Consider the following 14,513-nt stretch of genomic DNA (forward strand, 5'->3'; position numbering starts at 1 on the left):
TAAACTCCCCCCCTCTCTGGGGGAGTGCACCGCCTTGTTCGGGGGGTTTGGGTTATTATTATTTTTTTCCCCCTCTTTTTCTTTTAATATTTCTTTTCCTTTTTCCTTTTGGATTCGGAGAGGGTGGGAGAGGTGGGGCTGGGGCAGGGTGGGGGGTGTGGATTTTGTTTATTTTTTTAGGTATTTCCAGGGGGAGGGAGGATTTTTTTTTTTAAACATGTTATGAATAAATAAAATGTTTTTTGAAAGTAGGACCGCGGGAGCCGTCACTTGAGGACGGGACGGGGCGGGGAGAGGTGGAGTGGCAGGCGGGGTGTCGGATGGGGCCAGGCCGGGCATTGGATAGGGCTGTACGGAAGCAAGACCGGAAAAGAGCCGACTACGTCACGCTGTGCACGTGTGAGGGACACCGTCCTGGTAACACGACCTGTGCCCGGTAGCTGCCCCCTCATCTGCAGGGTGGTCCCGGCCCAACCTGGGCGAGGGCTTTCTGGTTGCCCCAGAAACGGGCCTGCTCCTCTGTGCCCTGTGATGGTGCTAAACCGACGTGCCAAGGTTGGTTCTGGAGATGAGCCAGACCAGCTGGAAAGTACAACAGTCCTTGGCCCCCAGGTTGATGGTATTTGTTGACTGATGATGGTATTTGTTAAGCGCTCAGTACGTGCCGGGTGCTGGGGGAGAGACAAGGTTATCGGGTCGGACGCCGTCCCACGTGGGGCTCAGTCTTAATCCCCATTTTACGCCAAGGCACCGTATAAGCGCCGAGGCGGATACAGACACATGGGGGCACGGTCCCTTCTCCCTCGTGGGGCGCACGATCTCAATCCCCATTTTATAGAGGAGGTAACAGGCACAGAGAAGTGAAGTGACTTGTCCAAGGTCACACAAGCATACAGGTGGAGGAGCTGGGATTAGAACCCAGGTCTTCTCTGGGCCCGGCCAGGCCCGGGCTTTTTCAACTAGGCCAGGCTGCTGCTCGCTTGTTTGTTGAGGGCTTGTGTGTGTCTAAGCCAAGCGTTGAAGGGAAGGGGCTTTCCGGGTTCTGCTCCCACACGTTCCGGCTCCTCGATCCCTCCCCACACCTCCGACCAACTCAGCGTCGTGTCGGGGAACCCTCCCTCGGATCCGCTGGAGCGCCGGGGTAGGAGACAAGTCGAGTCCTCCGTGCTCTTGTCATTTTGTAATTTTTAATTGCATTAGAAGTCAGTGGGGCCGGGGGGCTCCCACCCCAGGGTGTGGCCCCTCTGGCAGCTGTTGGGCCCCAGACCACCAAAATGGAGGGCCCCGCCCGGGAAAGCCAGATCTCCCGCCCAGGCGCCAGGCAGCCAAGCTGACCGACAGCACGGAGACCCCGGGGCGTCACCCTGCGTCTTCTCCACACGCCTCCCTGGGCCTCCGTGGGTCCCGCCTCTTCCCTCTTCGGAGCGGGGCCCGCTCCGATCTCTCCTGTCCGTGGCGGCCCGGTCCCGGTAGGCCCGGGGGGGGCCCGGCCCGGCCTCCTCCGCCGCCCAGCCTGGGGCCGGGGGGGGGTCCCTTCCGTCTCGTCCCGCGGGTGCCCTCCGTGGCGCTCAGAGGGCGGGGGTGGGGGTGGCGAGCAGCGGGACGTGGTCGCAGCGGCCGGGGGCCTGGGGCCTGAGCAGGGAGGGCCGGCGGCACAGCTCCCCGTCCCGCAGGGCCTCGGGCAGGGGCTTGCGCTTGCTCTCGGGCAGCAGCATGATGCTGAGGATGCACAGGAGGGCACAGGCCGCCAGTACCACGTGCTGCAGGAAGGCGCCGTGGCCGGAGTGCAGCCGCTGCAGGGGTGCGCTCAGCCCGCCCAGAGCGCCCAGCGCCGCGATCAGCCCCAGCCCCCGCCCCCTGCGAGAGAGAAAGGCCGCCCTCAGGACCTCCGCTCTCTCATTCAGGTCTCTTTAGACCAGAAGCTCCTCGCGGGAGGGGATAACAACTGAGGTATTTAAGCGTGGACTGTGGACCCGGCCCTGGACCGAGCCCTGGGGTAGACACAAGGTGGGGACATCGGTTCCCGTTTGACAGATGGGTAAGCCGAGGCACAGAGCAGCTGAGTGACTTGCCCACAGCAGGCACTCAATAAATCCCACTGATTGACATCCCCACCCACCTTAAAAAAAAAAAAGTATCAGATAAGCGCTTACTCTGTGCCAGACACAGAGCGCTGGGGTAGAATCATGGTAGACACAGTCCCTGTCCCACTCTTAATCCCCATTTTACAGATGAGGTAACCGAGGCCCAGAGAAGCGAAGTGACTTGCCTGAGGTCACCCAGCAGATGAGCGGGCGGAGAGGGGATTAGAAACCCAGGTCCTCTGACTCCCGGGCCCCGGGTCCTCTCCACTAGGCTCCCCTGCTTCTTCCTTGCACCCCCCGCCACCCTCGCCCGCCCTCGGCCCGGCACTCACCGGACGCTGGTCGGGATGACCTCAGCAGCGAGGAGGACGCTAAGGACGGCGCCGCGTAGGAGGAGAAGAGGCCGCAGGACGGCGAAGGCCGGTGACGGCTGCGTCGTTCAGGTCTGCGGGGGGCCAAGCGTGGCCGGTTGCCCGGCTCCATCCCCACCGTGCCCCGGGGGACCGAGGTTGACCCGGACAGGAAGGCGGGAGGGCACAGAGGATGGTGCCTTCTTGAGGGAGGTGGGTTCGGGGGTTCAGGGGTTGTGTTGCAGCGTGTGGGGCCCCATGGCAGAGAAAGTGTGTTCCAAGTCGGGGCTGCGAAGAGACGGGGGGAGGTGGGAGCTGTGTGTGAGAGAGAAAGGGTGTATGTCCTGGGCTAGGGCAGAGGATGGCTGTTTTTGCGTGTATGCAAGTGTCCAGGGGGAAGGGGTGTGTCCCTTGGCCAGAGCAATGTGTGTTTTCGTATGGTGTACGCGCCTGCATGGGGAGGGGGGGAGTTTCCCAGACCAGGACAGTGCCGGCTCCATGTGTGTGTTTCTGTGATGCGTCCCGGGGTGGGGGGGTGCGGGTGCCTGTCCCAGGCCAGCGATGGCGTGTTTTGTTTGTCCCCGTTTAGACTGGGATCCCGTCGTTGGGCAGGAATTGTCTCTCTCTGTTGCCCAATTGTCCAATCCAACCGCTTAGTCCAATGCTCTGCACATAGTGAGTGCTCAATAAATACTATTGAACGAATGAATGTATGCGTATGGGAAGCAGCGTGATGTAGCGGAAAGAGCCCGGGTTTGGGAGTCAGAGGTCGCGGGTTCTAATTCCGGCTCTGTCACTTATCAGCTGTGTGACTTTGGGCCAGTCACTTCACTGGGCCTCAGTTCCCTCATCTGTGAAAGGGGAATGAAGACCGCGATGACCCTGTATCTACCCCAGCTCTTAGAACAGTGCTTGGCACATAGCGAGCGCTTAACAAATACCATCAACATCATCATTATTATTATGTGTATGCGCACACGCCGGGGGTGAGAGGGGAGGGGGCGGGGTGATGCTCACAGTCCCGCAGCCCCAACAGGACGAGGGAGGCGATGCCCGCGAGGGTCATGGTGAGCAGCAGGACGCCGCGGCGGCCGTAGCGGTCAACGGTCACCCCCAGGAAGACGCAGGCCTGGGCCGCCGTGCCGGCCCCGAGCAGGGAACGCAGGTAAAAGTCCGCCTGGGCCCCTCGCCCGGCCGCCCCCGCCGGCTGGTAGCAGTGCCGGAGCCCGTGGGCGATGAACCTGGCGGGGAGAGGAGGAGGAAGAGGCTGGGGGAGGGGAGGGGGGGCCCACTGGACCCCGCACGACCGGGCGGAGGGACCCCTCCCCAGCCCCCGTCCCCCCACGTGCTCACGTGGTGAAGCCCAAGATGAGCAGGTTTTTCCAGGTGTTCCGGCAGCTGAGCAGCGCGGAGAGGGAGATCTGGGCCGCGGCGGGCAGGGGGCACGTATTTTCCAGGTCTGGGGGAAAGAAGGGGGTGGGAGAGGACGCCCTTCTTGGGGGGTCTGGGAGGCAGCTCCCCCCACTGTGGCAGGGCTCCTTTATAATGGCACTTTATAATAATAATGTTGGTATTTGTTAAGCGCTTACTATATGCAGAGCACCGTTCTAAAGCGCTTGGGGTAGAGACAGGGTAATCAGATTGTCCCACGTAGGGCTCACAGTTTTTTAATCCCCATTTTTACAGATGAGGGAACTGAGGCACAGAGAAGTTAAGTGGCTTGCCCAAGGTCACACAGCAGACAAGTGGCAGAGTGGGGATTAGAACCCCCGACCTCTGCCTCCCAAGCCCGGGCTCTTTCCACTAAGCCACGCTGCTTCATACTGGGCAGATACAAGTTAATCGGGTCGGACGAAGACCCCGCCCCACAAGGGGCTCACCGTAGGAGGGAGTGGGATTGAATCCCCATTTCACAGTCGAGGTAACTGAGGCATAGAGGAATGAAGCGACTTCCTCAAATTCACCCAGAAGACAATTGACGGAGCTGAAATTAGAACCCAGGCCCTTCTGATTCCCAGGCCCGAGCTCTATCCACTAGACCAGACTGCTTCTCAACGTCAGTTCTAATCCCGACTCTGCCGTGTGTCCGCCGTGTGTGACCTCTAACGCCACTTAACGTCTCTGTGTCTCACTTACCCCATCTATAAAATGGGGATTAAGATCGTATCTACCCCAGTGCTTAGTATAGTGCCCGGCACATAGTAAGCGCTTAACCATTACAACAAAATCAAAAAAACCCCAGGTCCGCTGACTCCCGGGCCCTTTCTACTAAGGCACGCTGCTTCCCACGCTCCTCTGGCCAAATTCCCAACGAGACCGTTAGCTCAGTCCTATCGCCCTCCCGCCGCCCCCACCCCCCAGCCTCGGAGAAGCCAGCAGTCCCCGCTCCCTGGCCGGTGGCCGCTGGCCCGCGGGCCCTTACCCCTCAGGGCCTCCTCGGCCTCGTCCCCCAAAGCCTCGGCCCTTGGCCGGTTCCGCCGGGCCAGCACCCTGAGCACGGCCTGGGCCTCCGCGGGCCGGCGGGCCACCAGCAGCCATCGCGCAGACTCCAGGAAGGCATCCGGCCAGCTGTGGGGGGTGGACCGGGCTCCCATCCCCAGCTCTGCGGACCCCAGACCCCCCCCCCCCCCCCGTAGGCACCTCGGGGCTCGTGGGCCGACGGCGGAGACGGGGGACCCCCATCCCCACGTGGGGGGGCCGCGGCAGAGCGGGTGTGGGGGTGAGGGGCGGCCCTCACCCGTACAGCAGGAAGAGGGCACAGGGAGCGGTGATGAGCCGCTGCAGCAGCCGCCATTCTTTACAGGCCAGGGCCAGGCCCAAGAGCAGGAACTGCCCCCCGACGCCCACCAGCTCCCCTGCCATGGTCGCCCGCAGCCGCTGGGAGGGCTCACAAAGCTCCAGGCCTGGGGAGAAAGCCGTGAGGGAGGGCGAGGACGGGTCTGAGGCCAAGAGAAAGTGACTGGGGGGCGGGGACTGGGAAGGGCAAGGTCAGGGGGTCTGGTCAAGCTGCCCGCAAGAGGTTGTGGGGGAGTATTTATTGAGCACTTACCGTGTGCAAAGCACTGTGCTAAGCTTGGGAGAGTACAATATAACACAGTTGGTAGACACGTGGAGCGGATGGGGGAGACAGACAGGACTATAAATATATTATACTGTATATTATGTTATATTACATCCGCTGTGAGGCCGAGGGGAGGGGTGAATAAAGGCAACAACTCAGGGTGACGCAGAAGGGAGTGGGAGAAGGGGAAAGGACGGCAGCAGAGGAAGCTTTCTCGGAGGAGGCGGGCCTTCGTTTAGGCTTCGAAGTGGGGAAGGGTAAGACGAGGGGCCGGACGGACGGGTGGGTCGGTCAGCCGGGGGGTAAGGGTACAGGAAAGCGGGGCAGAGTTGGGAAAGCAGAGGAGAGGAGTCTGGAAGCCGCCTTCAGGTACTCACGGATGAGGTAGAGCCCGAGATTGGCTCCGGCCAGCAGGAAGCCCAGGAGGAAGCGCAGGGCAGTGAGGCCTGGGGGGGAGCCGGCCGCCGCCCCCGCAACCCCACAGGGCCCCGCCAACCCCAGCGCCAGCAACACCACTCCGCGCCGCCCTACGCTGAGGAGAGGGGCAGAGGAGAAGACCGTCACCTCTAGCCGCGCCGGGTGAGTGACCGAGTCTCAGTTCGGGGCCCTTTGGGGGAGCCACACACGAGTATAAATACGGTGCTTAACGAGCACCGCAATTATTATTAGAGATATATTGTGGATAGGTATCTAAGCGCCGTGTGGCTGAGGGAGGGACGAATAGAGGGAGCAAATGAGGGTGACGCAGAAGGGAGTGGGAGAGGAGGAATGGAGGGCTTAGCCGGGGAAGGCTTCTTGGAGGAGGTGGGCCTTGGGGGCAGAGGGGGGACATTGGGGTCCGGGTGGGGGAGGCCCGGGGGCTGCAAAATTCCCCAAATTCCCAGCGCCTCCCTCCTCACTGCCCGCTGTCAATCAGTATCTATTGAGCTCTGTGCAGAGCACTGTACTAAGCGCTCGGGAGAGTACACTACAGCAGAATGAGCCGACCCTTCTCTGCCCATCGAGAGCTAGCCTCATGCCCACTCCCTTGCCACAGGCACCCCCTCCTCCCCCCAAACGCACACCCAGACACACACCTGTCCGCGGCCTGGCCCAGGCCCAGGTAGCCACACGCAAAGCCCAGCAGGAAGAGGGTCTGCTCGAGGGTCACTTCCCAGGCCCGCTCGCACACCAGGTCCCACTGAGGGCGGAAGGCGGGGGGGGGGGGGGGGTCGGACGGCGGTCGGGGTCGCCCCCGCCCCCCGGCCCCCCGCGCCCCGCCAGGGCCCTACCTCGGTGACCAGGTTGCCGGCCAGGGCGGGGAGGCCGCCGTAATCCCAGCCGTGGGGGCAGCGGGTCCCGTTGAGCAGGGGCGAGGAGCAGGCGGCGGCGCTGGCGTTGCTGGGGGGGGTCCCAGGGGCTCGAGGTGTTGGGGGCGGGAGGGCCCGGGCGGCAGCGCAGCGGGGGGGCCAGGGTGAGGACCGGGTCGGACGCCAGCCCCAGGGCCACCAGCAGGACCGGCAGGCAGCTCAGCGCCAGCTGACCCCACTGGGCCTTCCCCGAGACCCCCGCCTGCGCCAGCAGGGCCTCGAAATTGGGGGCGCCGGCGGGGGGGCGGCGGTGCCAGGCTGCCCCCCGGGCCCTCCCCTTCCCCCGGCTCCATCCAAGCCCGGAGGAAGGGATGGGGGCGCGGCCACTCACCTCGGGGGATGCCCGGGGGATGCCCGGGGAGGCTCCTCTGGACCCCGGCTGCAGCGCGCTCCCTCCTCCTCCTCCAGTTCCCCGGGTCTCTCCTCCCCTTCCTCTCGTCTCTCCTCCCCTTCCCTTCTCCCTCTCCCGGCCCGGCGAGCTCCCCCCACCCCCGGGAGGGCGGGGAGACAGAGACAGACGGAGCCCGGAGCTCCCGGGAAAGAAAGGACCCAAGAGCCCCGGACGAACAGTCCGGAGAACAGGCCGCCGCCCCCTTCTCCTCCCTCCCCCGCCGCCGGCTCTCCCAGCCCGAGACTCTCCCGCCCCCTCGATGAGAGGTTTAGATTTTGAGATTGGATTTGTAACCCCCGGCCCACCCCATCCCACCCCCGGCTGGGGGGAAGCCAGGAATTGGCGGGATCGGTGGGGGCAAGCGACGTGGAAGCCGGTGGGGGATGGATGGGTCCACGTGTCCTCTCCAAAACTCAGACAGAGAGTCCAGAAAACAGCTTTATTGGAGGGCCGGGAGACCCCTTCCCTCGACCCCCCCCCCACCCAACCCCATCCATCCTCAGCCTCTCTGGTTCTCCCCCCTCCGCTTTGGGGGGCGCTGTGCGCAGAGGCTCCGTGGACCAAGGGACCCCAAACTTCCCCGGGGGGGAAGAGGGCCCTCATTGATTCCACAGCTCACAGGACGGGGCTGGGTTTCGGGGATGGGGAGGGGAGGTCACTCTTCCTCCTAAAATAGGGCTCGCAGGGCCTTCCTCTGGACAACTGGAATAATATTAAATATAAATAATTTATACAAAACGGCTTGTACAAAAAGCTGCTGGTGGGGAGGGGGAGAGTCCATAAGGAGATGATTGACAGGGAATGAGAAGGGCCCCTCCCCCTCCTTGCAGGGCAGAGAGATCAGGGAGACCCCAGGGAGGGAGAGCCCCTCGGGGGTCCAGGCCCCCTGAGGAGCAGGGAGCGGTGGTGGTCCAGAAGGCCGGGGTCAGTCCTCAGCCGGCCAGGCCGCCGAGCAGGCCGGTGAAGTGCCGGGCCCGGTCCGCCAGCTCGGCCACGCACTGGGCCAGCTCCCGGGCGGCGGGGCCGGAGGGGTAGCCCAGGGCCGCCCCCTTGACCGCCAGCACGGTGGCCCGCAGCGCCTGGCCCAGCGCCGCCCCCGCGGCCCCGACCCGGGCCCGCAGAGGGCCGAGGCCGCCAGTCGGCCCAGCGTGTCCCCCACGAACACCAGGCGGTGAGCGGCCACCACCACCCGCTTGCCGTGCGGCACGAAGAGGCGCGGGGGCTGGTTGGCGTGGGCGCTGGCCAGCAGGGCCGCCACGGCCGCCCGGAGCGCGGCGTAGTGGCCCCGGCACTGCCCCGCGTAGAAATGCAGCAGCTGGAGGTCCCCCGCAGGCAGGGCCAGGGGCTCCCCGGGGGAGAATGCTTCCTGCAGAGGGGGGAAAAGCAGGGACAGAGGAGGGGGCTGCAGTCGTTCCCACCACTCTGGACGGGAGTTCACCACCCCTCTGCAAGCCCCCCTCCGGCAGCGGTGGGGTTAAGCCTGCCCCCAAGAATGCTGATCCCTTCCCCTAAATTTTCTTTTATCGTATCCGTTAAGCGCTTACTGTCTGCCAGACACTTGGATTAAACGCTGCGGACCATACAAGGTAATCAGATCCATGTCCAATCGGTCTTAATCCCCATTTTACGGAGAAGGTAACTGAGGTACAGAGAAGTTGAGTGATTTGCCCGAGGTCACGCAGCAGGCAAGTGTCCCCTCTAGACCGTCAACTCAATTGGGGCAGGGAAGGTGTCCACGAGTTCTGTTGTATTGCACTGCTGTATTATATTGCACTCTCCCAAGCGCTTAGTACAGTGTTGTGTACAGTCAGCGCTCGAAAAATACCATCGGTTAAGTGGAGGAGATAAATACCACTGATTGATTAACTGGCAGAGCTGGGATTAAAACCTAGGTCCTCCGACTCCCAGACCCATGCTCTTTCCATCAGGCCACATTGCTTCCGTAATATTTCTTACCTCTCAGGCTAAGAATTGTAATCTCTCCCTCCAATGCCCCCGGGGAGACCCCAATACCGAGTGGGGCCCAGGATTTACCTGCTCCTTCTGCAACAGGCTCTCGGGCAGCAGCAGTTCAGATTCCTCGGGGAGGGAAACTTCCGCAAGCTCAGCAAGCCCTTGATCCTTACTGACTCCCTGCTGGAGAGGAACCAGGGCCCCCTGTGAGGGGCTGGGGGATGGGGAGAACGGTTAAGCCCCTCTCCGGATTCCCCCCACCATCTGACTCACAGGTTTTCCCAAAAGCTCCCAGGTTCAAGGGAAACTCCCTGGGGGGTCAGGGGCAGAGAGGCTGGGGTCCACAGGCTGGGACCGGGAAGTGGAGTTTGGGTCGCTCCCTGGGGAAAAAGGGCAAGGCTGGGGGTCTGGATTCCTCTGGGTGGAGCCACAGGTCGGGGGTCACAGGGCAGCTCACCTTGAGGTGGACATAGTCGTATTCCTCGCCCAGCTGGATGCCCTCGTATTCGTTGGACGCGGCGGCTCCCGCCCCGCCCTCGCCCTCCCTCCTCTCCCCGTCTCCATCCGCCTTGGGGCCCCCGTAGCTGGGCAGGCGGGGCGGGGGCGGGGGGAGAGGCCGGTCCTGGATGCTCCCCTTGCGGCCAGAGGCGGGCGAGGGAGCCGGGGAGGGGGCGGCGGGCTCAGAGACCGGTAGAGCGGGCAGCGGGCGCCGGGACAGGCTCTCGGCGGAGGGCAGCCGGGGCCTGGGCGGTGGGGGCGGACTCCGGGCCAGGAGTAGAGTTAGAGTCTCCAGGTCACTGGGGGAGGGGGGCGGAGGGAGAGCGGGGGCCGGGGGCTCCTCGGGGCCCAGCACGGGCACGTCGTAGATGCCGTCCTCACTGCCCGTGGCCTCGCCCAGCAGCTCCTCGGGGGCCTCGTAGAGGTTGAGCAGGGCCGATGCCCGCTTCAGGTTGGAGGGGGAGGCGTAGACGGGGGGTCCTGGCTCCCGGCCTCCCTCCAGCTCCAGGTCCGGCTCGGGAGGTGGCTTCAGAGCAGGGGGCACGTCGTAGGGGGCGTCCTCCCCCGAAGGGGTCTGGGGGGCCACGCGGGCCAGGGGCCGGGAGAAGGGCGCGGGGGCGTCGTAGGGGCCGCTGGCGGGCCCCCGCAGTGCCGACGGAGGGATGTCGTACACCTGGAGGAGGTGGGGAGCAGGGTCGTCCGGGCCCATCTCCTGCCCCCTGCCCGAGGGGGGGGGACCGTCCCTCCCCGCTCCAGGCCCAATTTCCTTAGGGCAACGGGTCAGGCTGCCTCCTCGTCCCTCACCTCTAGGGTCGCGTCTCCGGCCGGGTCCCTGGGGACCTTGTAGATGGTTTCGGGGGAGGGTGGGCAGGGTCCAGGCGGGGGTCCCAAAGCGGAGCAGGGCCGGGCGGGTGGGGGAACGACATACACCTGGGGGGACCAAGACAGACAAGTGGACAAGTAGACAGACAAGTCAGAGAAGTGGAGGCCGGAGAGGCGGGAAGCTCGGGGAGGAGGACTCGGTCAGTCGGTCGGATGTATCGGGCGCTTACTGTGTACAGAGCACTGAACTGTACACTTGGGAGAGGACAATATGATAATAAACAGAGACATTCCCTGCCCACAGTGAGCTTACGGCTGTATGGCGGGGAGGAGGGGGATGGATCTGAGATAGTTGAGGGTGTGTGGAGGATGCGGAGGGGATGGTGTCAGTCAGTCAGTTGTATTTACTGAGTGCTTAATGTGTGCAGAGCACTGGACTAAGCACTTGGGAGAGTACAATATGACAATAAACAGACACATTCCCTGCCCACAATGAACCTACAGCTGTATGGCGGGGGGGGGGAGGAAGATGAATAGGGATGGTCGGGGGGTGTGGGGTGGGGGTGGGATGTGTGTGCGTGTAGGCGCCCACCTCTTGCTCAGTTTCGCCAGCCCCCGGGCACGGGTTGGAGGGCTCGGGGCGGGCGGGAGGCACCCGGTAGAGGCCGGGATCCGGGGTGGGGCTGGAGGGCAGAAGCCGCACCCTGTTGGCAGGCACGATGCCCTGCTGGCCATGCAGGGAACAGAGGCACCAGCCTCGCAGTCCGCCGGCGCCCTCTCCCTGGAGCACCCGCAGCACGTCCCCCCGGCGGAAGGACAGTTCCTCTGGAGACTCGGCAGTGTTGTCATACAGCGCCCGGGCCAGCTGGGCCTGGGGAAGAGAGGGTGTTTGGCCTCCAGAGTCTCAGGCACAGTAGAAGGACCCTACGGCCCTGGGTTCTTCTCCCCACTATACAGAGCGGGAAACTGAGGCACTGAGTTTTGAAATGGAGATTAGAATTCGAGAAGCAGCTTGGCCTAGAAAGAGCAAGGCCGGGAGTCAGAGGACTGTTTCTAATCCCAACTCCGCCACTTGTCACTGGGGCAAGTCACTTGGGGTATCCAGAGCACGCTCAGTCCTATTTATTGAGCACCGAATCAGTTTGGGAGGGTACGCTCTGAGGACCGTACCTCCTGTGTAAAACGGTGATTAAGTCTGTGAGCCCCATGTGGGACAGAGACTCTGCCCAACCTGTATCTTGTATAAACTCCAGTGCTTAGTATGGGGCCTGGCACGTCGTAAGCACTTCAAAAATACCATTAAAATGGGTCAGGGTGGAGACGGGGAGGCCTTCCACCCCTTTTTTAGAACTAGGGACAGCGGGTTGGGACCCCCGAGGGGCTCTCACCCGGCTTTCCCCCCTCCACTGGGCCAAGTGTCCTGAAGTGGCCCGGGGGGAGGGGGGACTGGACTCCGACACGTGGCCGTCCCCACAAACCCCCTCCCCGCCCAAGACCTGGCAGCTGCCTCCTCCCTTTGTCCCCACCTCCTGCCCCTGCAGAGAGGCCTAACGCCCGGCTGACATCATCTCTTGCTCTCCATATTCCTTTTCTCTCTCCTTCTCCCCTTCCCTCCCCCCGCGGGGGTCCCGGCTCCGGCTCCCCCCTATCCCCCTTCAGCTCGCCCAAGCTCCCTTTCCCCTCGTCGGTCTCTCGAGTGGCAGGTCGCCCCCGGAGCCCGACCCCGACCCAATCTCATCCGGGCCTTAAAAACCGGTCTGCTCTTGGCTTTCTCCCAGGCCCAGCAGCAGCGGGGCGGGAAGAAAAGTCAAAGAAAGAGAGAGAGAGCTGGAGGGAGGAAAGGGGGGAAACAGAAAGAAACAGAGGGAGAAGTGAAAAGAAATGAAGGAAAAAAGTGAAAGGCATCAGACCGGTTTGGAGACTCCCGGACCCCTGACAGGCTCCCCAGCCGCTCCCTTCTCCCCCCCCAGGGTGGGGGTCTTACCGACACGGCCATATTCCCGTCCTTGGGGCTGTGCCCCCCTCACTCTTCCTCCTCCTCCTCGGCACTCGGCTGCGGAGTCCGCGGAAGTTTCAGCACCACGTCTAGGGGTCTCCCCCAGGGGGGCTGGGGGAAGCGGAGCGCTCGAGAAGCCCCCCGGGGGTGGGCAGACGGAGCCGGGGAGGTGTATGTGTGTGTGTTGGGGGGAGGGTCTTCATCCACGGGGCTCAGGCCGCTCCCGCGGGACCCCCGGGGCCCTGGCTCTCCGGCCCAGCGGTTTGGTGCTGAGGTCCCATGTGGAGGGGCAGAGGAGGCCGTCGGGCGAAGTTAGGCGGAGGAGAAAGGCGGCACCGGGTGCAGGGATCCGGGGGCGGGGGAGCTTCGGAGAGGGGCCCTGCGATCCTCAGGCCTCTTCACCTCTGGGCCAGTTGGCGAAATCGTCGAAGGGCTGGAGCCAAGGGTCTCGAGGCGCCAACAACTGACCCCTGAATCCACAGGTCCGGCAGGCCTCCCCCAGGACACGCAGTGGCCACACACTAACTCACACACACCACGCAGGCCCCCCCCCCCGCCCCCGACACACGCTCCCTCTAACACGGCCCCCTTTCGCCTTCACAAAAACACATGGCTCTCACACACGCTTAGCGCAACAATACACCGCTCACCTCCTCCCGTTCACTTTAGGGCCCAAAGCTCGCTACTTCTCGCAGTCCTCCCTCCCCCACCACACACACAAACAAACACACACAATCACCAATTTGCACAAACCCAGTCACACGCACGCACCCCCTCGCAGCCGGCTTTCTCCTCCACTCTCCGCTTGGCGCCCCGCAGGCCCCAGATTGCTCCCCAACGAAATCCCCCTGTCCCCCTCGGTCCGGTCCCTCCTTTTTCTCTCCGTCTCGCTGGCTTCTTTCCTCCAGCTTCTTTCCCAGTTACTCTCCTCCTCCTCCTCCTCTCCCTCCTCCTCCTCGGCGGTTCTGGGCTCAGTCCCGAAGTCTGGGAGGGAGGAGAAAGGACGGATCTCTCCAAAGGCGGGTGTTGAGTTACAGCTTGGGATCCCCTCCGGCCGCTGCTGTTGCCCAGCCCCTCCCTCCTCCCTCTTTTTCCCCTCCTCCCTCCTTTCTCCCTCCTTTCTCCCTCCTTCCTCCTTTCCCTCCCCCCTCCCTTGCCCCGGGGCCTTCGGGTCTTCTAGCCTGAAAGAGGACTTCTCTCTTTCCTCTCCTCCCCTGACTCTCTCTTCATTTGCTTTCCCACCGCCCCCACGTTCCCAACACACACGTTTTCCCTTCCCCTCCCTGACAACTGCTCTGTCCAGGGGATTGCCCGGTCTGGGGAGCGATGGGGAAGGAATCTAGCACTTATCATCATGTTTTATTCTTACGATGGTGCCCATTAAGTGCTTACTATATGTCAGGCACCGATCAGAAGCAGCTTGGCCTAGTGGATAGATCACGGGCCTGGGAGGCAGAAGGACCTAGGTTCGAATCCGGACTCCGCCACTTGTCTGCTGTGGGACCTTTGGCAAGTCACTTCACTTCTCTACGTCTCCATTCCCTCACCTGTAAATTGGGGATTAAGACCGTGACCCACCCAATTATCGTGTATCTAACCCAACGCTTAGAACAGTGCCTGGTATATAGCGCTTAATAAATACCATAATAATAATTATGATTATTCTAAGCGCTGGGGTAGATACAAGTCAATCTGATGAGACACGTGGGACTCACAGTGTAAGTAGAAGGGAAAACAGGTATTGAATGCCCATTTTACAGTTGAGGAACCTGAGGCATAGAGAAACTAAGTGATTTGCCCAAGCTCACCCAGCAGACCACCAGGTGGGATTAGAACCCAGAGTGGGGATTAGAACCCAGGTCCCGTGACCTCCAGGTCCATGCTTTTTCCACTAGGCTAGGCTGCTCCCCTACTACAGTGCTCTGCACACAGCGAGTCGGCAAATGTCACTGACTGATTCAATCTCCCCTCCTCCGCCCCCATCTCATTCATTCATTCATTCATTCATT

General features: G+C 62.7%; 2 protein-coding genes across 2 annotated transcripts; both read right to left on the minus strand.

The window, feature by feature from the left end:
- Nucleotides 1-1,165: 1,165 nt before the first annotated feature.
- SLC22A17 (solute carrier family 22 member 17) lies at nt 1,166-7,728 on the minus strand. Its single transcript, XM_029077390.1, is given in 11 exon segments — nt 1,166-1,857; nt 2,417-2,505; nt 2,507-2,529; nt 3,452-3,675; nt 3,788-3,893; nt 4,857-5,002; nt 5,172-5,337; nt 5,873-6,027; nt 6,572-6,675; nt 6,767-7,002; nt 7,719-7,728. Coding segments are annotated over 11 exon segments (1,548 nt in total). The 3' UTR covers nt 1,166-1,568.
- EFS (embryonal Fyn-associated substrate) lies at nt 7,729-13,600 on the minus strand. The gene is given in 7 exon segments (XM_029078279.2): nt 7,729-8,361; nt 8,364-8,601; nt 9,270-9,371; nt 9,646-10,359; nt 10,491-10,616; nt 11,101-11,379; nt 12,493-13,600. Coding segments are annotated over 7 exon segments (1,665 nt in total). The 5' UTR covers nt 12,505-13,600; the 3' UTR covers nt 7,729-8,167.
- Between the last annotated feature and the right edge of the window lie 913 nt (nt 13,601-14,513).

This window comes from Ornithorhynchus anatinus, chromosome 13 (assembly GCF_004115215.2).
Source record: "Ornithorhynchus anatinus isolate Pmale09 chromosome 13, mOrnAna1.pri.v4, whole genome shotgun sequence".
NCBI lineage: Eukaryota > Metazoa > Chordata > Mammalia > Monotremata > Ornithorhynchidae > Ornithorhynchus > Ornithorhynchus anatinus.